At 38.2% G+C, this 24596-nt stretch overlaps 1 protein-coding gene and 1 long non-coding RNA gene across 2 annotated transcripts; one reads left to right on the top strand and one right to left on the bottom strand.

Annotated features, from left to right (window-relative positions):
• Positions 1-5305: 5305 nt before the first annotated feature.
• Positions 5306-22964, top strand: kif4 (kinesin family member 4). The gene is made up of 31 exons (XM_085469800.1): positions 5306-5530; positions 6305-6449; positions 6577-6691; positions 6874-7064; positions 7147-7236; positions 7354-7520; positions 8933-9027; positions 9168-9287; positions 11323-11498; positions 11630-11691; positions 11804-11936; positions 12118-12176; positions 12352-12457; positions 12714-12821; positions 12966-13142; positions 13406-13509; positions 13602-13746; positions 14836-14946; positions 15088-15171; positions 15296-15409; positions 15512-15667; positions 16791-16888; positions 18091-18220; positions 18353-18523; positions 18610-18729; positions 18843-18920; positions 19624-19725; positions 19804-19971; positions 20176-20301; positions 20923-21030; positions 22276-22964. Exons 2-31 carry the CDS (start codon positions 6327-6329, stop codon positions 22462-22464), a joined length of 3726 nt encoding a protein of 1241 aa, XP_085325926.1. The 5' UTR covers positions 5306-5530; positions 6305-6326; the 3' UTR covers positions 22465-22964.
• On the bottom strand, positions 17016-23814 carry LOC146699880 (uncharacterized). Its single transcript, XR_014922486.1, has 2 exons — positions 23756-23814; positions 17016-17100 (listed from the first exon to the last, which is right to left on the bottom strand). It is a non-coding gene; the product is annotated as an uncharacterized LOC146699880 (long non-coding RNA).
• Positions 23815-24596: the final 782 nt, after the last annotated feature.

The following is a 24596-nucleotide window of genomic DNA, read 5'->3' on the forward strand; positions in this document are numbered from 1 at the left end:
CGTCTAATGTCGAGTTCTGTGTTTCCTGAATCGTTCTCTTACCCCACCTCCTTCCCATTCTGCCCTTCAGTCAGGAATTAATATATCAATAAAGAACGGAGTGGGTAGACATTAAACACTGCATGTACAGCAGAGGGAAATAATGCTTAGATGCAGTTGGGAAAGGACATCTTCTTTTCTACGGGCTCTGATAAAGGATGTAGACAGTGAAATTAGCACCTTCACTCCCGTATATTCAAAATACTTGCAGTCAGCTACACAAATACACCTGCCATTAGGTTCACTTTCATTTGAAGGGGGATCACTGATGTCTGTCATATTTAAGACAAGTATTATTTAGACCATTTGCTGCTTTGAACCAGAGTCAAAAAACCAAATTTTTAACTAGATGCTTTGACCAGATTCAATTACATTTGTTTTACAATGTACTTTGTAAAGAAATTACATGCAAAATTTAGATGTGATCAAATTAATTAAAGTCAGCATTTTGGGCTTTGCCTGTGTGTAGGTCTTATCAACACCTACTCCATGATGCAAAAATGAACAAAAATATAACATTCTCATAGATATGTGAACATAACAATAATAACAGGCGACAGTAATATCATTATGACCACAGTGAGAACTCAGCAAAACAGAGAAGTCAAACCACTTATTTACCAAGCCAGCTCTTCCTCATATTCTTTGTTTTTTGTTTTTATACAGCTGTGTGAACATAGGCAGTGACATGCAAGTTTTTGTTTCCTCTGTGCAGTTATTCCGCAGTTTTAGTCTCTTGACTGTAATACTGAAATATTTACCATAGGTTCTTACAGCCTGTTTATTAAATATATAGTTTTATGATACTACGTGATGTTTTTGTCTAACTTGAAACAAATTCTTTATATTTGTGCGTTTGGACAGTTTTAAGCTCAACCAGGTCATTAAATTAAAATGTTCATCTTTAATTTACTTAACTCTTTCCCCAGTGCATTCAGAAGTTGTTCCAAATTATTATCACAACATAGAAGTTTGGTGTCATCTGCAAATAATATTGTTTGTAGTGATCTGGAAATTACACAATGTCATTAATGCATAAAATGAACAAGAATGGTCCTAATACAGATCCATGAGGAACCCCCCAGTTTTAAGTTGTTTGTTATTAATTTGAACAAAAGATGTGTTTGATAAAAGGAGAAAAAGATGTATGTTTGTCAGTATAAATTTATTTAATTCCATTTTATATGTGTTGTATTATCATTTACCCAAACAGAATAAACAACAGTTTTTAGAATCTTTTAAATTTAAGTGTATCAATTTCAGTTTTAACCAAAGCTGAATTACTAAATTTATATGGCAAAACAATTTCTATTTGAGGGACTCAAACAAAATTACAATTTGGCCAACTTTCTAACTCTGAATAGTTAAAATGTACAAAATAAACCCCCACAAAAACCCAGAAATAGTGCAATTAATTATCAATTATATTCTAAAATAACCATGTCCAGACAATACATGAATGCAATTTTTTTAAAAAGTTAACAGTTGTCATCTTTACCAAATGTCAATATTCAACAAACGTGAAGTTGAATGAAAGCAGAAAAACATATTTACTTGGATACATCTGTGCCACATCAGAGCTAAATTTAGCTCTGATTTGGGTCCCATCAGACCCCGAGAACAATATTAGGCTTTTTAGCTGATTAACTTTCCAGCAGCCAATGACTTTTTTTTCTGTCAGCTGTTTGTTCTGTGTTACAGTGGGCTTACCAAAGCATTTTCTTTCTTCTTTTTTTTTTGCTGGAAACGGTGCTGCTGAAAGCAGTTTCTTACAGATTAAGGTGTTTTTCTGTCTTTTTTTCACTTACATAAGCAGCAACATCTAGTTTGACATTTGCTATCCTTAACATTATATAGTCATTTGGTGACATTATTACTTGACTTATATTTTTTTGTGCTGGATTGTGATATAAGATGAAATCCATACTTTGAGCTCCAAGATGATGTTTTGCAGGTTCAACACAGCTAACTGTCGTCTGCTAAATATGAGAACAGACAGCAGAGGGGCAACATCAAACTAAAGTTACTCAGTCTTTGTTCTTTTTTGTGCTACTAAACACATAATACTATAATAACACTATGATAATACTATGCCTATAAGATAACTATTTTTGCTATATTCAGAGCTAACGACAACATTGTCATTTTACAAAACATGGCTACGGGTACTAACACTGTCTTAACCAGGTGTCATGCCTTAACCCTCGACTGTTTGGCATTTCACATTCTCTCACATGTTTTTTATGTCCATACATCTGTATGTTTTAAAATAATCATTTATGTTCAACAGTGTCAAAGGCTGTTTTTTAATCTATAAGTACTCCACTGGCATATTCCCCAATATCAATTGCTGTTGCTGTGTTATCAGTAAACTCTAAGGAACTTTATTGTAACCATGGTCAAGAAAAAAAGAAAAATAATCAAAACAATATTATTATAGTATCTACAGAAAGTTTAAAAAAATAATTTAAGTAATATTATCAGCTAAATTCATATATAACTTTGCTTGTTGTGTGTCTTTTTATTTGTTTTTTATGGCAAATAAATCTCAAAATTCAGTCAAGTTCCTTAGAGTCCAACTGTAACGACAAAAGCACTGAAAAAGAATAATTACACAGTACAATATTTTCATATGTGCTTAAATTAAACATCAGTATATCATCCTTAAATATTACTGTCAGCATCAGTTCAATGCCAGTGTAGCAACCCAACAGCATCCTCGGTTCTTCCAGAGCCAAAAAATTTATGTCAATTTCTGTAATGCTGCCTATGCCCAAAGTATTAGTATGCTTATACTTATATTATCATTGACAGTATTTTCCTTGATTTGGCTTCACCTCCTTGGCTGTCAAGTTCAGACATATTTCTGTTTATCAGAGCAGTAACCTACAGACACCGCTCCCATAAAGTGCCTCATGACTGACTCAGCATAAGGCTTCAAACCTCTTTGAAAATGTACAACTAATTATTGTTGGCTGTGCTGCTGACTGATCCCTTTCCGGCTTTCGCCTCCAAACAGGCTTTCTTGTGCAGAGCACTGCAGGTTTTAAGTGTTCTAAGCTTCCATTTTCCTGCTTGGCTGAATTGCTTGCTAGTTTTTTCTGTTGTCCCTTTTATGGGGAAAAACATGTAACCCTAACATTGGATATAAATGTAGTCATATTATATACTCACATTTTGTATCTATGCAGGTTCCTGAAAGCACTCAAAAATGATGTGAAGTGCGCAGACAAAACAGTTGTAAAAAATTGTTTTAAAAGAAAAATAATAGTAAAAGAAAAAATGCAGATGCCTGCATTTATTGTATTACACAATAAATGAAGCAAGTAAAAATTGTCTTGTGTTTTCTTATGTGGCAACATATAATTTCACTTAATGTCACATGGACCTCTACACAGTCAGTTAATCTCGCTGACATCTCAGTGATTTATTTCTGTAGGCAATTGTTCAAGTTTACTCAACTCAACAGATATTTAGCATATTTTTAATTATTAATACATTTTTGTGAAACAGAAATGAGTTTGATCATATGTTAAACTTTCCGTGGTTAATGGCAAACACCATTATGGGGCTTTTAGCTCAGTAGAGCATGAAGCTGGTATGTACACATAGCTTAGTGCAGCTGAGCAGACTGTATTCTCTTTGAAACCCTGTTCGTGTAACCATTGGAACTGAGGCACGGGTGATGTCATTGCAATGCAATCCACCACGTCCAGATTATCTTTTGAAGCTGCAACAGGAAAGGGGGAAGCAGGCTGAATTTCCTCCCCTTCTAGCTGCAGTCTAAGTGCGTGTACTGTTGTCAAGGTCGTGATGGCTTTAAGTAACCCCCACACTGAGAGAATTTATCACTGGCTCTGCAGTTTTATCTTTTTAAGAAAAATACATGTATCTGCACTAATCATTATGTGAATATAAATGGAAAGATTAGGCTGTTTTGTTCCATTCATTTACTGTCTGCTCTATTCCTGGGAGCTGGGACTGTCTGGCATGTTGTTATTACGCCTTGTGGTGGAATTTCCCACAGCAGCAGGACTCACTTGCCTCTGAGATCACAGCTGAGAGGAGACATGATGATGAACATGATTCACATAAGCATGGAGTTAGGTATAGGGGCAACACCAGGGTTTTCTGGTTTTTTAAATCAATAGTAAGGATTCATTGGTTCTCAAATCTCCTTCAACATATTGTGACAAACGACTCAATAGCAAAACAATCACTTAATGGTGAGCAATTGCAAAATACCTCTATTTCATAGCACTGTCAGTGTGTCGTAACTGTAGGGTTTTAGAAATGGCAGGATAGTGGCTAATTCTTAGGATGAATATAGGACATGCCCGTGGTTGATATGTGTTATTATATTTCATTTAATCACACTGCAAAAATGTGATATGAGGTCAAGAGCTTCAGTCAGAGGAGGGGTGGGGCTGAGTCAGACATCTGTGTTGGCTGGTGAGGATAAGCTCTATTGGCGCTTATGCTTCTCCCAAGGAGTTCCAAGTATTGACAGAGGTCAAAGTTTGCATATGGTCCAATTATGTGCTCACTTGTCCCATTCATTCAATAAATTTCCTTGATGTGTTTGGTTGGACTGGTTACTGTCATAAAATGATACGTTACTGCATATTATCAGAAACACATAAATGCAATGTGAATCTGTGCCCCAGTTTCTGCTGCTCTTATTGTCAGCTTAGCTCTGTCTTCCCTGCAGAAACCTTGTCATCATCGTTTTATCTGGACTCAGCTGTTTTCCCCCTCTGGCTCCCAGCGTAATGACCTTTCTCTTCCAGCCAGCAGACAAGAGTCACTCCCCCATTTCTCCATTGTAGGCTGAAAAACTCATCTCATCGAGTGGGGCGTTATGTCACTCACCCATCTCTCCTTATATTCCTCCTGTCTTTTTGAAAAAACAAATAGTCCCCTCTTGCGCTTTCATTCTTTTGTTCATTTATTTATTTGTGTTTATTAATCCTGGCATCTCTACCTTAGCTACTGAGTTTCGTGTTGTTGCCTGGACAGTAAAACTCTAGTGCTTTCCTCACTGTGTCTGTGGTTAATTACTTTTTTAGTATGGCTATTTAAATATCAAGTAGGGATTTCATTTACTAATCGCACCTTCAAGTATATTTCGAAGTTCAGAAACATTGAGGAGAAAGGGTGTAACGGATAACACAGAACAACGTACTAACGCTGTACTCTTCCGTTTATCCTGTAGAGGTCGGTAGCGTTGCGTTTCTGCATTGACTCTGCAGTAAAATTACAAGTAGAAGAAGAAACAGGAGGCGGAGCTGAGTGTTTGAAAGTGGCGGGCAGTAACAACTCCTCTTAGGGACCTGACTTGAGTAAAATTTAAAAAGTCGAGGAAGTTAGCGTTAATAATTTGATATATTTAAGGCTTAATGTTTATTTGAGAGCGTCTATCAGGCAGAACCAACGAATGTAGTTTTCGCTATACTTAATTAAACACTGGCTCTGGAGGAAACGTGTGAAGGTAACGTTAATGTCAATGTTTGCTGATAACTCCCGCTAGTTAGCTACGGTTAAGCTGTCGCTGGTTTCAGCTGAGCTAATTAACAGTCATCTTGATGCATTTTTGGTAGTGCTTTCTGTTCTGGAAAAGTAGCACCGCTAACTATGAAATGTGAATTGCTCGAGTGGACTTAAAGTATGGCTGCTGTTTGTGTCCTCCAGACAAACAGTTAAAATTTATCGTCAACGATACAACCCCCTCCGTGGAAAATGGTAGATTTCCACCAGGACAGGGAGTCATTGCACAGCTCTGTTTTGTTCCGATTAATCTCCAGAAGGGCTGAAAGCTGTGGTGCACAGAGACTGATCACGGAGTCGCAACATAGGAAGTCAATAATGGAGCAATTTTTTAGATACTGACACCACCCATTGTTTTATTAAGTCATTTTCACAAATAAGCACTTATGTAAAAAAAAGACAACCGCATAAATGTTTGACACTCAGCCATATAAAGTGTGTAACCGTAAACTATCAGAAGAGATTTCTATTTTATTTCTAGGACGTTTTTTTGGTCTGTCAAATTGTCTAGCAAAAGTAAAGTCTTATATTTGAACATACAGGGAGTCCCTATTACACCACCTGCCTTAATATTGAGTACTCAGAACTTTTTTTTATTTTGTATAAATTATAAAGTTTTTTTTAAACATATTTGTTCTGCAAATATATAGTAACATGCCTTTTAATCACATCAGTGCCCAGCTTTTTTTGGTAATCCCTTCATTTTGTTGTTTTGCAGTTATTCATTGGAATATTGCATCATGACAAACGAGGATGAGAAGGTCATTCCGGTGCGAGTTGCCTTACGATGTCGCCCACTAGTACCAAAAGAAATCAACGAGGGATGTCAGTCCTGCCTCACTTTCGTCCCTGGGGAGCCACAGGTGCTCAACTGCCTTTCTTTTACAGGCATGCCTCACAATATATCAAAATCAAACTACACTGTGTTTTCGTTTTGTACTTACATTGCATGTTGTGTGTAAAAACTGCTGCATGTTTGTTTGGTTTCAGGTGATTGTTGGCACAGAGAAGGCATTCACTTATGATTATGTATTTGAGCCCACTGCTGAACAAGAAGAAGTCTTCAGTACAGCGGTTTCCCCTTTATTGTCTGGGCTTTTCAAAGGTAGCTTTTAACTTGATGCTTTTTAAGTGAATGTCTTAAGATTTAATCTTCTTCCTGAGACGTGATTATGTAGGCTCGAAAAATAAAATAGCTGTGTTTATTTTTTGTATTCCTTTAAATCTATTGAATAATTTTGCAGCTAATTATGCTCCATCCATCATGTGATGTTATTGTTACTGTAGGCTACCATGCCACAGTTCTTGCCTATGGACAGACGGGATCTGGAAAGACCTTTTCGATGGGAGGAACCTATACAACGGCTCAAGAAAACGAGCCATCTGTTGGAGTCATTCCTCGAGTTATCAGGTGCATCTTTGCAGAAAAGGAGCAAAGGACAGACTGTGAATTCTGTCTGGCAGTGTCTTACCTGGAGGTTGGTGAATGTTTTTGGTTTGTGGTGTGTATGTACAATAGCCCTATAAAGTAAAGTAGTTAAGGTTTTCTTTTGATTGTAGATTTATAATGAAGAAATATTAGACTTGCTGTGTTCATCCAAAGACAAACCTGCTATCAGCATTCGGGAAGATCCTAAAGAAGGCATCAAGGTGAGTGACTTGTATGTTAAAAGCAAATTCAAATTTTTTGACAGCCCACCTGAACCACATATGTGCATTTTTCTCCATCTTTAGTTGAACTTTTATTAAAAATGTCCTGCTTTCCAGATTGTCGGCTTAACTGAGAAGCAGGTATTTTCTGCCCCTGAAATGGTGAGCTGTCTGGAGCTTGGAAACTCTGCTCGTACCGTGGGCTCCACAGCCATGAACGCTGCCTCTTCACGTTCCCATGCTATCTTCACCATCACACTGGAACAGCGCAGAGGGACAGATAAGTCAGTTTGGCTCCCTTTTTCCTTGATAAAACATGTTTCATCTTATTGTCCAAACATTTTTTTCTGATATAGACACAGAATACCTGCTCACAGTGCTCAGATATAAGGTGACAGTCATTTGAATTCTGTACATTTTCATATTCCTGTTATGGGTATTTGTTATAGAATTGCTCTAAATGTTACAGTTTTAATTTAACATTTGTCCAGTAAAAACTTTGCCTTGGGTTGTTATTATATTGTCAATCTTTGATTTACTGGAACCGGCTTTGGACACTATGTTTCTGTTATTTTGCCTTTGTACATCACCACAGCAGGTTGTTGTTTTTTTTTGTTTGTTTTTTTTAATGTAATCCTCAACATGAGGCATTTGGTTCTATTTCAAGGGGTATTATGAAAGAACTGTATGAACTGCTTAGGAATTAAAGTTGTTTTTGTACATAATGCCCCACTGTCAAAGTGTCAAAAGAAACTGGACAAGCTGCTTCATGACCGGGTGTTGCTTGTTGCCTCATTAAGAGATTAGGCAGATAAAAGATCTGGAGTTGATTCCAATTGTTGAACTTGCATTTGTTGGTTTTTCATAGAGCTGGGCGATATGAGATTTTTTCATATCACGATATGTTTTTTTCATTTCAGGCGATAACGATATCTATCACGATATAAGCCAAATAACTATATTTGTAAGATTTAAATGTGCCGTTGCTCACAAGTAAAATGTGAAATAATCAGCAGCTTGTTTTTATTTAAATATTTATTTCCCATAATAAGTTCAACAGGGTAGATGTACTTAAGGAACATGAGACTTTTTCAGATAAATAAAAGGCAAATATTGCAAACTACACAAAAGACAGCCGCTAAAGCGTTTAAGTTTCAAAATAGAACAAATGAAACAGACGACTAAATTAGCCTGATAAAAACATAGTGAATACATCAGACAAAGAGAGAAAATGTATGAAGTTGCTGAATCAACAATCTAGTCCGTTCTTTAAAAAAAAAACAACAACAACCTAATCCACTCACCAGCTCAGCAACACCAAAAGGACCACAGAAGGCACCACCACAACCTAAAACTAACAGCAAATATTCTTGTTTTTTAATGTCATTATAAGGTGTTTGTTTGTTGAATTTTGAGGTGAAAAATGAATCCATGTTCGAATAAGACTGTAACATGACAAAATGTGGAACAAGTGAAGCGCTGTGAATACTTTTTAGATACATTGTATCAGCTAAATTGTTGATTTACACAGAGGGTGGGCCCAGAATTTCAGTGTTTCTCTTTTGTAAGCTACTATAATATTTTCCCTTAAACTGGGTTAGTGTGTTTGTGCACGTCCTCATTCTACAACACCCAACAGGCATTTCCAAAATATTGCCTACTGCAGTCTGAATATTTGTACAATCCTTTGTTTCAGGGCTGATTCAGTTGTTTCAAAGTTGCATCTTGTGGATCTGGCTGGATCCGAGAGACAAAAAAAAACCAAAGCAGAAGGAGATCGTTTAAAGGAAGGTAACCAAGATCAGTTAAAAGTTGTAAGCCTTTAATGTGCGATTATCACGGAGACATGTGCTGCTATGTAAGGTGTATTAAGCTACATTTCTGTGTTTAATAACAGTACTTCTGGTCATGCCGTCCATATTTATGTGCAGGTATCAGCATCAATCGTGGCCTTTTGTCTTTGGGAAATGTGATCAGTGCTTTGGGGGATGAAAGCAAGAAAAACACCTTTGTTCCTTACAGAGACTCTAAGCTCACCCGCCTGCTGCAAGGTAAGCTTTGATGTAGATGGCCAGATGTTACATTATGGTCATTAGGTCAGACATGGATACATTCTCACTGTGAGGATTTTCAAAGTCAGTCAGGGTTTTATTTAGGTTTTCAGAAGGCTTAGATGCCTGGAGTCCAGGATTGGTGATGCTTTTATTTACCTTTAATCTTGAATTTGAAGAAAAATGCAAGAAATAAGACTCATAATTCACAAACATGAATTTAATTTGAGTTAAACTGGATATGTGCTGCCCTTTTCTTTTTCTTTAAGTGTTTCTTTGTTTTGCTCATTATATTCTTTAGCAAAACCAATTTTATTAAAACATTTTAAATCTGTCATATATTTTGTCCTGATTCCTTTAAAGTTGTATTTGTGGACTCTGCTGGAGTCGATAATTCCATTTTAAATCATTCTTATTTAGCTTATACCAGACTTTGGTGTAGGGCTGCTCGATTATGGCAAAAATGATAATCACGATTATTTTCACTGAAATTGAGATCACGATTATTTGACGATATTTATTTAACCCTTTAAGACCTACTATAGAACCAAGTCCACCAGAGCTTATATTATTTTTTTACATGCTGTAGTGCCATTTGTGGGAGCATTTCAAGTTGCTATACATCAATACAACTGTTATAGCCCATATTTTAATAATATGTATGCATTAAGTGCATAGTAATTACATGAATTGCAAAAAAGTGCAATAAACTACAAAAAAAATTGAAAATCGCGTTTGTTTTGTTTACATATATTTCTACTTGGAGAAATTTAAGAGGTTTATCCCTCAAAACTTTAAATACAATAAAGTTGCAAAAAATAGTTTCCCACCACAGGAAATTTATTTTGAGTGTCTTCATAGTTTTATTTTGGAGATACAGCAATTTTTATATACTGCAGGAAAAACAAAAAACAATCCTATGATGCAAATTTGCAAAGAAAACAGCATGTGCATCATTTTACTGTGGGAAGTGTTACGAACAGCTGATAGGAACGGCAAAGCGTGTTTCTGGAATATTATGTTTTTGTTCCTGCAAGCGCTTTTTATGCAATTTTTGCAAAGCTATATGTGGAAGGAAACCGTGACCGAGGACAAGCTGATGGCATCAGATGTAAGTACAACTCCTCCGGTTTCATATGCAAAACAAATTATTGTGCTAGCTTACACGGTTCAGGTTCTACAGGGATTTAACAATAGTTACGCAAAACGGAGTGTGCTGCTCTGACCGGCTTTAAAGGGTTAACAATGACTTTAAAAAATAATACAAAATGGTGTGCAACACCACTGAAGTTTTTTTTTTTTTTTTTAAACTCTCTTTTCAACCAACGGCAGTCACTCTCCAAATAACTTCTGCTTAGCTTTCCGAGCTTCCCTCGGGTCCTCTTAATCAGCGGTCTCCAACCTTTTTTGCGCCACGGACCGGTTTATGCCCGACAATATTTTCACGGACCGGCCTTTAAGGTGTCGCGGATAAATGAGGGAGGGGCTAATAATCGGCTCAGTCATTTTTAATGATCGTTGAAAGCCCAGATCGTAATCGTGATTAAAATTCGATTAATTGAGCAGCCCTACTTTGGTGTGATTCCTCGATTCTTCCACTGTCTGAAACAAGACTTTTAAGGTCCCTTTCATATGAGGCCTTTAAGCCAGCTATGTTCTGAATGGCTGCATTCTGCAAACAAGGTTTGAACAGCAAGTGGAGGCTGCCATTCTACTTTCAGAAAGACCTGTATGACTGAGATGATCATAAGATGTTGTCACATAGGCCCGCTTCTACTTTCAGCAGACACAAACATTATGCCTTTCTATGGTAGGGCTTGTAGTATGTGGTATTTTCTTTTTTCCTGCTTGTTTCACTTCCATTACCATGAAAAACTGAAACATCTTCAGACTCCTTGAACAGGATTCGCATTAAGCTTAGGTTTTTATTTATTTGAGGGAGAAAAGCTACGGGTGTTCAAAGTGGTAACAATGCATTGTAGAACTTAACTGCACCCCTGTAAACGTATACATGTATATGTGTGTTTGTCCTCAGATTCTCTGGGAGGCAACAGCCACACTTTGATGATTGCTTGCGTCAGTCCTGCAGACTCCAACATGGAGGAAACCATCAACACGCTGCGATATGCTGACAGAGCTCGCAAGATTAAAAATAAACCAGTTGTCAACATCGACCCCAGAGCTGCAGAAATGAACCGCTTGAAACAACAGGTGCAAAAATGGGTGTTGGCCCTCATTATCATCAGCACTCAAATTACTAGTGTTGCAGTTTTTCATTGAGTGGTTTAGTTTGAAAAAGATTAAAGCATGTTCCAAATGTTTTCAATGGTACCCTGGTGTAGGTCCAAGAGCTGCAGGTGATGCTACTTCATGCACGTGGAGGAGTAGCTCCGGTGCTCTCTGGGTAAGACAGCTTTCTCAGTAAACCTCAGGGTTCAAAGAGGATGCCAAATAAATGCAGCCAGGATAAACATCACCTATAAAGCAAAAGGCCATAATAGTTGCCCCTGTTGCAGGTCAGAGAGTGCAGAGAACGTGACTAAACTGCTGGAACGAAACCGCGCTCTGCGGGATGAGAACAATAAACTGAGCAGAGAGCTGAGTGAGGCAGCTGGACAGACGGCCCACATGTTTGAGAAGATCATTATGGTGAGCCTGGTCACAGCAGCATCCTGTTATTACTGCTTATGAAAACAAAAGGATTGGATTTGACACGAACAAAAACAGTTGCAAATTATTTACAGTTGATCTTTTGACCTTAGTTTCTTTCTTACATTTCCACTGTTTTGCATCATCATAGTTTTTATATGCTGTTTGTTTTATTTTGTAGACAGAGCAAGCAAATGAGAAAATGCAAAGCAAGCTGGAGCAACTGCGGCACCATGCAGCGTGAGTTTGCTAAAGCAAAAAGCCAGCAAAGCTTTAGAAGAGGTCTCAAAAAGCTTTAACAGTAGCTGTGCTGAAATCTGTTCCTACAAAAAGCAGTTTCATTTTTTAATTTGACTCAGGATTTCAGCTTGTCAACAAATCCACTGAGTCACATTGATGTCCGATGGTTTTTCAGATGTACTGTAGATCTGGAGAAAGTGATGAAAACGCTGGAGGACCAGGAGCTCAAGGAGAATGTTGAAGTGATGAAGAATCTGCAAAACATCATCTTGGAGCTCAAAGTATGGATGTCTTCTTACATTACAATCCAGTCAAAGAAATATAAGTCAAGTAATAATAGAGTAAATTGGTGCTTCTTTTTTAAATAGAGAGCTTTGCCTGATGTTAAATATAGAAAGAAATGGGTTAAATAAATTTGATGACAACTTTCTTTTGCTGCTGTGTTATTAAACTATTTTGCAATTCTTCAATTTTTCCACTATTAAATTTGAATATTCTTCTTGAATGTTATGGTTTACTCCTTGTTTGCTTTGTCAGAATGAGAGTGCGGGCATCGCCGCCTCCATTGATGCAGTGGCTGCAGGAGAGGATTTACCTGAAGTGTCTGGGAATGGCAATAAATGTTCACCAGAGGGATCCCCATCAGTATGTTTTCAGTTTTGTTTTCTTAACGTATCTTCCACGAGTAGCGGAGCATCACATTTCTTTTATCTTGGCCAAACTAACTTGACTGAAGACTGAACCAGATGTAATTTTAGATGTTTTCCAACTCTAATACTCTCCAAATAGGATGCCACTGCCCTAAAGGACTCCCCAGAAGCCTTCACAGCCCATCATGCATTGCGGCAAGCCCAGCTCTCCAAGGAGCTGATTGAGCTTAACAAAGTCTTAAGCCTGAAAGAAGCATTTGTTAAAAAAATGTGCCAAAATGACAGCCAGCTGGAGCCGATGCAATCTGAGCACCAGGTCAGCATTACAGAGTCACTTAACTGTCATCTCACTACAGTAGACAAGTTTAAGCGAGGTGTTATTGACTGCCAAGTCACAGTTTATTATTGGCATTTTTAAACTTTGCAGACGTTTCCACTTGAATAACAAATTCTAAATGGTTTTATTAGTAGAGGCTGTCACATACACAGATCTCAAAGTGTAGTGCAAATACGTGTAAGCCATATTTCAAAATATCATGAAACGGTAGACACATTTTAATCTTTCGGACTCTCTTCCAGAAAAATGTACAAACTCTACAGTCTGCTGTGGATTCACTGCAGAAGGAGAAAGAGGAACTCGTTTTGGCCCTTCAGTCTGCAAAGAAAGACACCAACCAGGCTAAGTAGGAAAGCCCTTTCTTTGTTTTGGTGCTTGTTGTAATATACGTGCAGGTTCTTATACTTGACCTGACTTGACTCCACCATTCTCGCCCAGGCTCAGCGAGCAACGGAGGAAGAGACTGCAGGAGCTTGAGAGCCAGCTGGTAGACATGAAGAAGAAACTTCTCGAGCAGTCCAAACTGTTGAAACTCAAAGAGTCGTCTGTTCAGAAAGTTAGCAAGCTCATGGAGGAAATACAGGTAACGGTTTATTTTCCTTTAATGGTGTGTTGAATATTTTGTGTGGCATGGGTTTTGTTTTGTTTTGTTTTTTAAACTGATCTTTAAATTGAAGTATGAGACAAAACAACACAGTTGGGAATTGTGATATAAACCACAGCTGAGATGCTTAATCTAACACTGAGTCCTGTAAAAGCAGGGTGTAGGGCTGGGCTATTAGTTAAATCTTATTTCTAATTGTGCTTTTTGGCTTTAGGGGATTATGAAAACAAGATGGTTGATTTTTTTATTTTTTTTTTTTTTAAACTCTTTAGATTCGTTTTCATTACAAAGTTCTTGTGATACCAATCCAAATCTCAACTGGCCTGTTATACAATACATGCTTTTATTTTAGGTTTAGAATTGCTTTATGTCATATTTACCTCTTTCTTTTCGTTTTTAAAAAATTTGATCTCCTTCTTTACCGTTTTTGTGTTGGCTATTTTTAATGGGAGAAATACTTTAGAGCAGCTTTTTTTTTTTTTTTTTTTTTTTTATTTATTTATTTTTTTTAATTACTTTTTCCTTCATAAAATCGCAAACTAACAAACAGTTTATTTGGCTTCAGCCATGATGACAAGTCTTGATGAACAAAGGCTCTCTTTCTGTCTAGTGAAAGCTAAAATTGTAACAAGATCACAAGTTGTGAACCTTTGGAAGGATCATTAACTGCTGCCTGCAGCTGATTTGTCTGCAGATCACACACGAGAGCCTGTGATCGTATCTCCATATCAGACAATTATAGTTTTTGTTTATATTAAAAATCTCTGGCAGAGTTTTCAGATATTGTTTTTATAGTCAGAAACTAATTAAGTCAATGTGATGAGAGCCACCATGTAACTGATGAGTCATTTTTGGATCATCAAGCAGCCTCAGTAATAGATGTAATAGTTTATCTATTATCTTTGTTCAGTAACATATTTCTCTTCTGCATTATATGGCACTTTGTGAGCATGCAGTACAGAAACCTTTTGTCACATGGCGTCATCGCGTGTACTCTGAGCTTTGTTTTTCTTTAAAGCGTTTGAGTAACTACAGACACAAGTTTCAAATGTCGCTGTGTTCTCACAGGCTATGAAGACCCAACGTACACAGCTAATGCGGCAGATGAGAGAGGACTCTGAGAAATTCAGGCAGTGGAAGAACAAAAAGGACAGGGAGGTACTGCAGCTGAAGGAGAAGGTGAGTAGAGATAAGACTCTTATGGAGACATAAGAGGGATGACTTCAGTTGTTGCACTCTCTAGCCTTTTCTTGTCAAAAACCTGTTTATTCTGGAGGTTCTTTGACTTCTGTAATCCGTTTATTTTGTATTTTTTTGCAGGATCGTAAACGGCAGTATGAGCTGCTTAAACTGGAGAGAGATTTTCAGAAACAAGCCAACGTCCTGCGTCGTAAAACCGAAGAGGTGTGGCCATTCACTGTTGCACAGTTTGTTTTTTACCATTTGAAATTTTTGTGTTCATAGGGTTGAAGAATCACTGGAAAAGGTTTGTAGCTGTTTATGAGGTGCTCTTTTTTTTTGCTTAAAGGCTGCAGCTGCAAACAAGAGATTAAAAGATGCTCTACAGAAGAGAAGTGAGGTAGCAGAGAAGCGCAAAGATGCCCAGAACAAAGGCATGGAGGGAGCAGCTGCGAGAGTGAAGGTAGAAAAACATGATTCTTGAGAAATGGTCAAATATTTTGTGTTGGAGATAACTCTGACTTAAAGTTTCACAATATGAACAGTTTTCCTTTTCTGTCATCAGACATGGTTTCTCAACGAGGTGGAGGTGATGGTTAGCACGGAGGAGGCCCGGCGCCATCTCAATGATCTTCTGGAGGACAGGAAGGTTTTGGCTCAGGAGATCAACCACCTCAAACAGCAGCTGGAGGCTGGGGAGAGGCCGGCTCCCAAAATCAGGGTGAGCTGACACATCTGTACAGTTGTTATAGAAAACGAAACATGCAGCAAGGCCCTGTTTCAGTGCCAGGTTTGGCTAACAACACTGAGTTTGATAACCCTGGGATTAGCTGGGTTTAAGATCTAAGCTGGTTACTGTGGAAACGGACTCTTTGACGGGCTTTCTTTTGCAAACTTTGGTGTTTCTCTCTGACTCTGCCCTCTGGCTACACCTGAACCAGCTGTCTGACACTGTTTAATATCCTCATTCACAAAGTGGCTATCAAAGATCAGAGTGGAGCCAATTAAGCTACAGAAGTTTACATTTTTACACACGCTGAAATCTCAAGAACACGTTAGCTTGCCGTTTGTTTGCTAAAGTTTTTTTTAAGTAACATGAGCAGTTGAATAATAAATGAGTGATAGAAGGACAGAGACAGTTGTCATTACACTGTATATTTATAATCGCCTCAGGATAAAATCTTTAGTGTCTAACTCTGTTTCTCTAGATAGAAACAGAGCTGTGTAAGTGTTTAAACATGTAACACGCTGATCAATAATCAACCATTTGTTGTGTTGTAATCGCTCACAATGATGGAAAAATGTCTGTCACAGTTGAGATCTTCCAGATGAAGCTGAATGATTCTTAAATATGTTTGTGACCTTTTAAATTCAGACTGCAGCAGGCAGCATTCAATAAATCGGCCTTTAAATGATGTTAAACAATATTTTGAAAGGTACAATGTGTGAAATTCAAAGACTGAACTCATCTGAACAGATGAGAACCACAGATTCAGACCGGATGAGGACCAGATCCAATTTAGATGTGGTTATTTTCCAGCTCATCGTGTCCATTTTGGATCCATTCACAGTGACTTATTTACATGAGTTAAATGCAAAACCAACTTGCTTAACTCTTAGTTTTAATAGCAACTCTGTAAACATCTCTGCTACAGCAGAGACAGCCATCATCTATCAGTGAACTCTGATTGGCTATAATTATAAACATTCCTCTGGGGACCATTAAAGCAGAGTTTGTCTATAAATCTAATTAAGTGTTTTCTTTTTTAAATAAAATAGTTAAAGTGACATGGATGCAGAGAAATGTGGTTAAATCATTTACTTTATGTCATCTCTCCATGCAGCGTCGGACACTGATCATATCTGAACTGGAGAGCCAGGGGGCGCTGGAAACCCCTCTGACGAAACAGGTGGAGAACCTGGAGACAGAAATTGGCCTCAGGTGAGTCATGAAAACCAGCCAAACAAGACACCTCAGTCTGTCAAAACCAGACAGTATAATACCTAGCTGCCATGACATTTCCTTTGGTTTGATAAGTTCCACTGGCTTCATTCTGTTTCGAGGCCACTTAGATGAGCGTCTCTGCTGCTGTCATCTTGGTTACAAAAGTGACGAGGAGGGGTGGGTCTGAAAGCATTGTAGTGGCTAATGACCTGTGATTGAGAAGTCGTTAGTAACTGAGGACATAAACCTAGCAGCAAAGTGTTTACAGAGGTGAGGCCAGAAAGCTGATTTCTCATAGACTTCTATAGGACCAAAAGCCTATGTGCCTAATTGCAACTACTGCCACCTGATGGCCTTCACAAAGAATGCAGGTTTTAGGCACTTGCCCATTGGCTGAATTTTTCCAACCTGAAAGTACATCCATATTTTTTACTGTCTGTGGTCCAAACTGTTTGTGTGATTTAATGACTATTTCAAGCAGCCCTTTTTCCCCCCTTTATATGTGAAAAAAACTCTATTGTCTATTTCTAAGATGCTCTCTGTAATAAGTAATAGTGTTTTTAAAAAAAAAACAAAAAAAAAAAACCCTGAATTTGTTCACTGATTATTTCAGGGGTTTTTTTGTTTGTTTGTTTGTTTTTCGATTTTCCTTGAAGCCTCTCAAGCTTTTAGCAAAAGATAAGTTTGGAGTCCAGTTTATGCCAAACTTACACCAAACCAAGGGTTCAGGGCTGCAAAGAAACATCTGATGTTGCATTTAAGTACAGTTGTTGCAATTTTAGTAATAACTGTACTTAAATGCAACATGTGTGAGCTGTCACTTTATCATTTTAATATTGCAATAAATTCGCAAACGTTTAATATACTTCTTTTTCTTGGTTCATGCAAATAGCGAAGGTCAGTCGTGTAAATGTTGTCAACAACCAGTAACTTGGTTCTCTCTGGTTTCTCAGCCACAGTCGGTATCTTCATTTTTCTTTTAGGCTGTTTTTCCAGAACAAACGATCACACATGCTGCACTTGTGGCCAAAGGTTCTGTACTCAAGCTAAAAGGTCCGCTGTATTAGCAAAATCCTGCTAACGAAGCTATGTACAAGCTTGTTTTATTTGGACTAAAATGCTGTTTGCGTTTGTTTTGTGCGTATATGCTACACGTTAAAGGTTTTATAAGATCTGCAGAGTGATTTGCACCTTCACAGGAATGCCCAGATAGCGGACCTGCAGCAGAAAGTTCTCGCTGCAGACAGCGAGGGACGTTTTAAGCAACGCATAGACAACATCACCAGTATAGTTGAGACCAAGTGTGCCCTCAAGGTCCTGATGTCAGAGGTAGATAAAATGAAATGAGAATGCATGCATATATTCCATGACCATAACTGAATTGTTTAATTGTACAATAGTCAAATCACTTAATGGTGTTTGGTTTAGAAAAGAAAATCTAATATTTTTTTCTTTTTTAAGTTGGTTTCTGCTAAAACAGCCCATGCCAAGCTAGAGAGCGAGGTGACACAGGAAAAGGCAAATGCACAAGACTTAAGGAAGATGCTGGCTGAAGAGAGAAATGTCATGTCCACCATGGACATGGAGCACCAGCAGCAGCTGGTTGAACTCGAGCAGAGGCATCAAGAGAAGGTGCTTCATAGATGGGCTCGCTTTAGACTCAAAAATATTGACCTGTCGCAGCTCCATATATTTACCTTTCTACCTTGTTTCTTCAGGTTCTTTACCTCCTTAACCAGCTTCAGAACAAACCTATCGGTGAAGATTCAGACGAAACAAACTTCACCATCAAGGAGAGTTCAAAGGAGAAGGAGCTCCTGCAGCGCCTCAATGTTCAGGTTTGTCTGGACAGATTTTACAGCCGTTTGTGGTTTAATTAACTTTAGCTTTCTTTGTTTTAATTAATTAATGCAGAGTTGTGCCCAGAGCTTATGTTGTAATATCATTATAGGAGGAAGAGCTTGAAAAGCTACGGGAATTAAGCGAGCAGAACCAGAAACTGGTGGAGCAGAATGAAGAGTACAGACGGGTAATGGTGTTTTTTGTTGTTGTTGTTCTTTTTTTCCCTCCAATGTCATTATATTTCTGTTGTCATGACTAGCCAGTTGTTCAGCCAGTTAAGTATGGCAGTCTGTTTTCTCTTATTAAATTTTTAAAGCACTCAATTGCAGCAGATGGCGGCCCCTCCCTGAGCCTGGCTCTGCCAGAGGTTTCTTTCTGTTAAAAAGGGAGTTTTTCTTTCCCACTGTTGCCAAGTGCTTGCTCAAAAGGGAAATTTCTGATTACTCGGGTTTTCTCTCTACTATGGTTGGGTTTTTCCTTACAATATAAAGCGCATTGAGGTGACTGTTGTTTTGGTGTTTTATAAATAAAATTAAGTGGAATTATTTAAGGCCCCCCTAAAGACGTTCATGCAATCCTGATTATGTCCTTATCTCTACATATTTTGCATCATACTAGTCTTTGATTGTTATTGACGAGGGCGCTAAGTGCTGCAGTGGAGACAGAGTAGACTACAGTTACTACCTGTATGCTGGAAATGTTGAAAAAAGTGTTTGCCTAGATGAAAAGAAACCCTGTCATAAAGAAAGTATTTGTGTAATTTCACTCACTGCCAGAAGGAAGAAATAAAAGTTCTGCAGTGCAGGTTTGAATAGTGAAAAGCAAAAAAAAGCATTGCAATTCTCTTCACCTAAGTTATATGACTAACCTAAACCTGCCCGTGTCTGCAGAAACTCTCAATGGTGCACCTGGCAAGTGAGAAGAAAATCCTTGTGCCTAAAACCAACAAAGAAAACAACCCAGATGATTCGTTTGAGTACGTCCCTCCAAAGGTAAGTTTTTCTTGCAGATTTACTTGAAGTAGCTTCAATTTATGATTATTTGAACATAACATGGTGCTTTCTCTGTAGCCTAAATCAAGGCGCTTTACCACAGCTAAAGCGCAGCTGAATGCGACCATCAACATCGAAGAGCTGATGTCACTCAGCGAGGACGAAAACAAGGAGGAAACGGAAGAGTGGCGACCTGAGAAACAGGAGAGAGGACGCAGAGTCTCAAAGAAACCGAAACAAACCGGGGTAAGACGGGAAGAGGAGTCTGGCACTTTTTTTGAATTGAACTCCTTGATCTTATAGAAACAGACTGTCCACAGTGAAAACAAATCATGTGCATCTTATCATCATGTCATTTCTTTGAAAATGTCACATATTTCAGACCAAAACAGAAATGAAACGGTTTGCATCAGGATAGAAGGCCTATGAACCTGGTTTCTCTTCTTTTAGTGTGCGTGTAAAGGTCGCTGCAGCAACAAGCAGTGCAGGTGCCGCAAAGGGAAGATGACATGTGGGGAGAACTGCCAATGTGATCACGAGAAGTGTCGAAATATGGATAACCAGGTGCCCGCTGAGGCAGGTTTTTCCTCATTCTTGCTCCCTGTTCTTAATTTGGGATAAATAATGGGTTGTTGGTGTAGATGTAAGATTTCCGTGCAGATTTAGAGCTGCACAAGCATAGCAGTCACTCTTAGCTTTTGGGGTAGAAATATATAAGAATCAGATTTCACACCAGTTTCATGTATGAAAAATGTGCTTAAAATGAACTTTTACTAACTGCTTTAGAAGAGAATAAAAGCTCATATGCTGCAGGGCTCCAGTTTTACTCATTAATTGCATCACAAAGAGTTTAGAGATCAGCCACCGAAGTCTGGCCTGATGTACTAGAAACAACATGTATTTTTTTTAATGCAGTGAAAGAGTAAAACTGGATCCCCACAGTGTTTGGTTGTCAGTTTAATTTCAGGCCATTTCCTGCACGCTTCTGGGATGGATTTTTATAGTGTGTATTATACAATAAACATGTTGTTTCATAATGAAAATGATTGAAAACCTAAGAAGTGAAAATAAGACTCAGAACTGAAGTGAATGTTAGCCTAAGAGGTGTGTTTCTGTGTAGTCAGGTCTGGCTTTCACTGCCCAGCATATTTCTATCAGTGAGCATTGTTCTGAATTTGGGACTGTTCATTATTTCAGGATGCAAGCTCCACAGAAAGCACTTCCCGAGACTCTCTATCTCTTCAGGATTCCAGTCCAGGCAACAATACGTTCTTCAAGCCGCCGTCTTGCACTCCCACAAAAAAGGTAAGAACAAGAGTTGACTGGCATGCACAGGACTTTGTACCAAGGCTGCGTGTGAGTGAATGTAAACATATTTCTCAGTTACATTAGTTAACATTAGTTTTCTCATTCAATGAGGCAACTCAACTGTAGAAATATAGAATTGCAGCGAGAAAAAACTGCTACAGTCGTATAAATCATCAGTTCTAAGATTTTAAGTATCAAGATAAGGGGGGGAGGATCTGATCCTTGAGAGGGTCTAAATGATTTAAGTACAACGAGAGATGAACACGTGGGATACTGCACCTTATTGGGGTTGTTTTGTTTTGTTTTGTTTTGTTTTGTTTTTTTAGCAATGTCAAAATGCCAAAGTTTTTTGTGAAAAGTGCACTTGTACAGTTTCCAGAGGAATTAAGAGTGTAAGTAGCATCCAGGTGCTGATAATCAAATTGAGTTGATTATTGGATTATCAGTAGGTGAGAGCTCCTCTGAAAGCAGACGTTTAGGCAGTTTGCAGCTCTGGTCATTCAGGTGTATGCTAGCACACGCAGGAGAGACGTCATCAATGATCTTGGAGAACAATTGTTGCTGCCCATCAATCTGGAAAGGGTCACAAGGTCAACCTGAAGTCCTGGAAAATATTCAAGGCAGTTGCCAGTCTTCTCAGGAGTGGACGTGCCAGCAAATCCATCCCACAGTAAGACTGTGCAGTGCTCAGAGGAACTACTAAAAAAAACCCAGAGCTACTTCATACTCTACCAGCTTCAGCTAAATGAAAAGGAAGAAAAAACAGTGTGGCTTGTTTGTGTCTTCTCTCTAAATAGAGCACAGCATCACAGTTTAGCTTTACAGAGTTTTGTCTGAACAAACCACAGGACTTCTGCAACAATGTCCTGTGGTCAGACACGACCAAAGTGGAGATGTTTGGTGATGATACACAGCACCACGTTTGGAGAAAACCAAACGCAGCATATCAGCAAAAAAGGAGGGGACCTACGATGTGAGAGGCTAATAAGGTCATTTAGGAAAGAAGGTGGTTCTATAAACTGTTGAATCATGGGATGCATTTTTGCAGTTTTCCACAAACGGCTTCTGGATTTTCTTTGTCTTTGTTAAATGACTGGGTGTTGTTCATCTGAGGTTGTATTTAAGTAAGAAGACTTTTTTTTTTTAACATCCTGACACTTAAAATCGAGAGTAAACTTAGACTGTTTATGTCTTGCATGTTGCATAACCAGCTAACAGTGTTGTGCTCATTTACTATTTTAGGTGCTAAAAGAAATTGGAGATATGGGACACACCACCGCAGACTTGAAGGTGGCAGAGGAAGAGCAGGAGGACAACGGTGATGAAGAGGACAAAACAACAGTCAGCTTCCTCAAGAAGAAGAAACGACTCCTGACGAGTTTCCAGAACAGTTTTTTCTCGGGATGCACTCCAATCAGAGAGGAGTCCTAATCTGGACACTAGCTGTCAATGTTTTTTAGATGAATGTTGTCCGTGCGTTTAAGTCTTTCTGTTTATATGTGACTAACGTGTTACTTGAAAGTAGCTATTGACACTTCAGTTTCAGTAGATGCTGATCAAAGAACTGTGAATAGCACTCAATGATTCACAATGACACGATCAAACTGTACATGACTCATTTATCCCCCCAAATGATAATAAACTCACTTTTCTAACACATTAAACCGGTTGTCACTACAGGAGCATAACATCTTCTTATGGATTAAATTTGAGTCCTTTTTACTGCGTACTATCTGCTGAATAAAGTTTTGAAGTCTATTCTTTTTCTTTTTTTTTAAAGCAAATTGATGTTTTTTCTTTTGTAACTGAAAGATAATTTATTTGAATCCTTCTGGTAGGATTAATGTGGAACTTCTGATTTGTTTTGTTGTTGTGTAGGTTAAATTAGTGTAAATGATAGATGAAATAAATGTTTCACCAGGAAAACAGTATTCAGTTGATGATGCTTTTGGAAAATGTACATCATGTCCCGGCTGAGCAGTGTGAGTACTGAATGTATTAAATTCTTCCAAATCAAATTCTCAGGTGGAGAATAAGCACTTATCAAGATGCCAAGTCATGTATTGCATGAAAACATTGTGATGTCAGGTTTTGTTGTTGCTTTTCTCCAGTCCACACATCCGAGTGCCTCAGCTGAGAGCAATCTTAGGTTTGTTTGTTTAACTGGTTCATCAAAGCAACTCCTGGTCAGATCTCATATGGTCATGGGGGGTTGTACAAAAACATTATGTACTGTGATACACAGGCATGAACAATGAATCCTTTAAGTATACAAAGGACGAGGCTTTTAGATTTGTACTGTCACCTCAGACACCACATATGAATTCTCATACCCATGTTTCATTACCGTATGTAAGGCTGTCTTTGCTGAAGAAATGAAAATGTGCAGAAAAGAGACCACGACCAACATATAGATGACAAGTTGTGACTTTTTAACACAGATATGCTCATTTATTTTCAGCAGATTAAATAATTGACCCTCCCTCTCCGGACAGCTGACAACAGCTAAACAACAACTGGTTATATACCAACACTTCCCCTGGGATTAACAGTTTGATTCACTTCTCAGATCAGTTTTGAGAGTTTATTCACTAAGTGTCTAAATCCAACATTATTTGAGCTACTTCAAAGAATGTTTCACTAATAGCAGCTAACAGTGGATAACAGCAGCAAAAACAGGAGCACTTACAGACAGAAGTTCAGGATATCCTCAATAACTCACCTCTCTGAGCTCTGTTTCATTATCTTTTCAGCACTCGCTGCGGAGCTGTCAAGAAGCACTGAAAGGGGGGGAAACAAAAGAAGACACGATAGCAACAGGTGCATGTGCAAGCACAAAAACATACATTAGAATATAATTGTTATATTTTAAAAAAGGCTCTGACTCTGGTACTTTAGAGCTTTTATTGACTCATTAAAGTGCAATGCTCTCAATTTGGAGCTATTCTGAGGACACGTGTGTCCACAATCCTGCATGTTATGTCTGATTATTGAAGACAGAAAAGAAGTCTGATCATCAAAACAAGCTGGGCAGGGACTAGCAAACATTTGTCCCAGGGGTCTGTAACTTGATGATCCAGACATCATGAAAGGATCCATCTGACCTACATGTAGATACCACACTCATCTTCTTGTTGCATTTTTTCTGAGCCAAAATAATTGAATAATCTTGTCATATTTTAAGATTTGTGAAAACAGCTTTTGGCTACAATGTCATATTGAATCACGTTCAGTATGACATCACACTAATCAAAGATCTTTAGGTACTTATAGTAGTTTTTACTTTGGGCACACACAAAGTCCCGATGACAGCGTCAGTGCAGGATCTGAGTATGAGCTGGCAGATGATGAAACTGCGGTGAACAATAAGTCTGGAAAACTGGATGTTCCTTGGTAAAGATTATAAAGTGGGTAAAACGAACATGCCAAAAGCAAACTGTCACAAGCTGAACGGAAAGAAGCAACAAATTGCAAAGAGAATATCCACTGATCCCAAAGCCAATTCCAGCACAAAACCAAGTTCAGCACAATTTTTCATGGAGATCACCGATTTAACAGTTAAA

The sequence above is a fragment of the Copadichromis virginalis genome, linkage group LG10, assembly GCF_057382275.1.
Source record: "Copadichromis virginalis isolate Kocher_CV1m ecotype Utaka linkage group LG10, C_Virginalis_male_GT1.1, whole genome shotgun sequence".
In the NCBI taxonomy this organism is placed as follows: Eukaryota; Metazoa; Chordata; class Actinopteri; order Cichliformes; family Cichlidae; genus Copadichromis; species Copadichromis virginalis.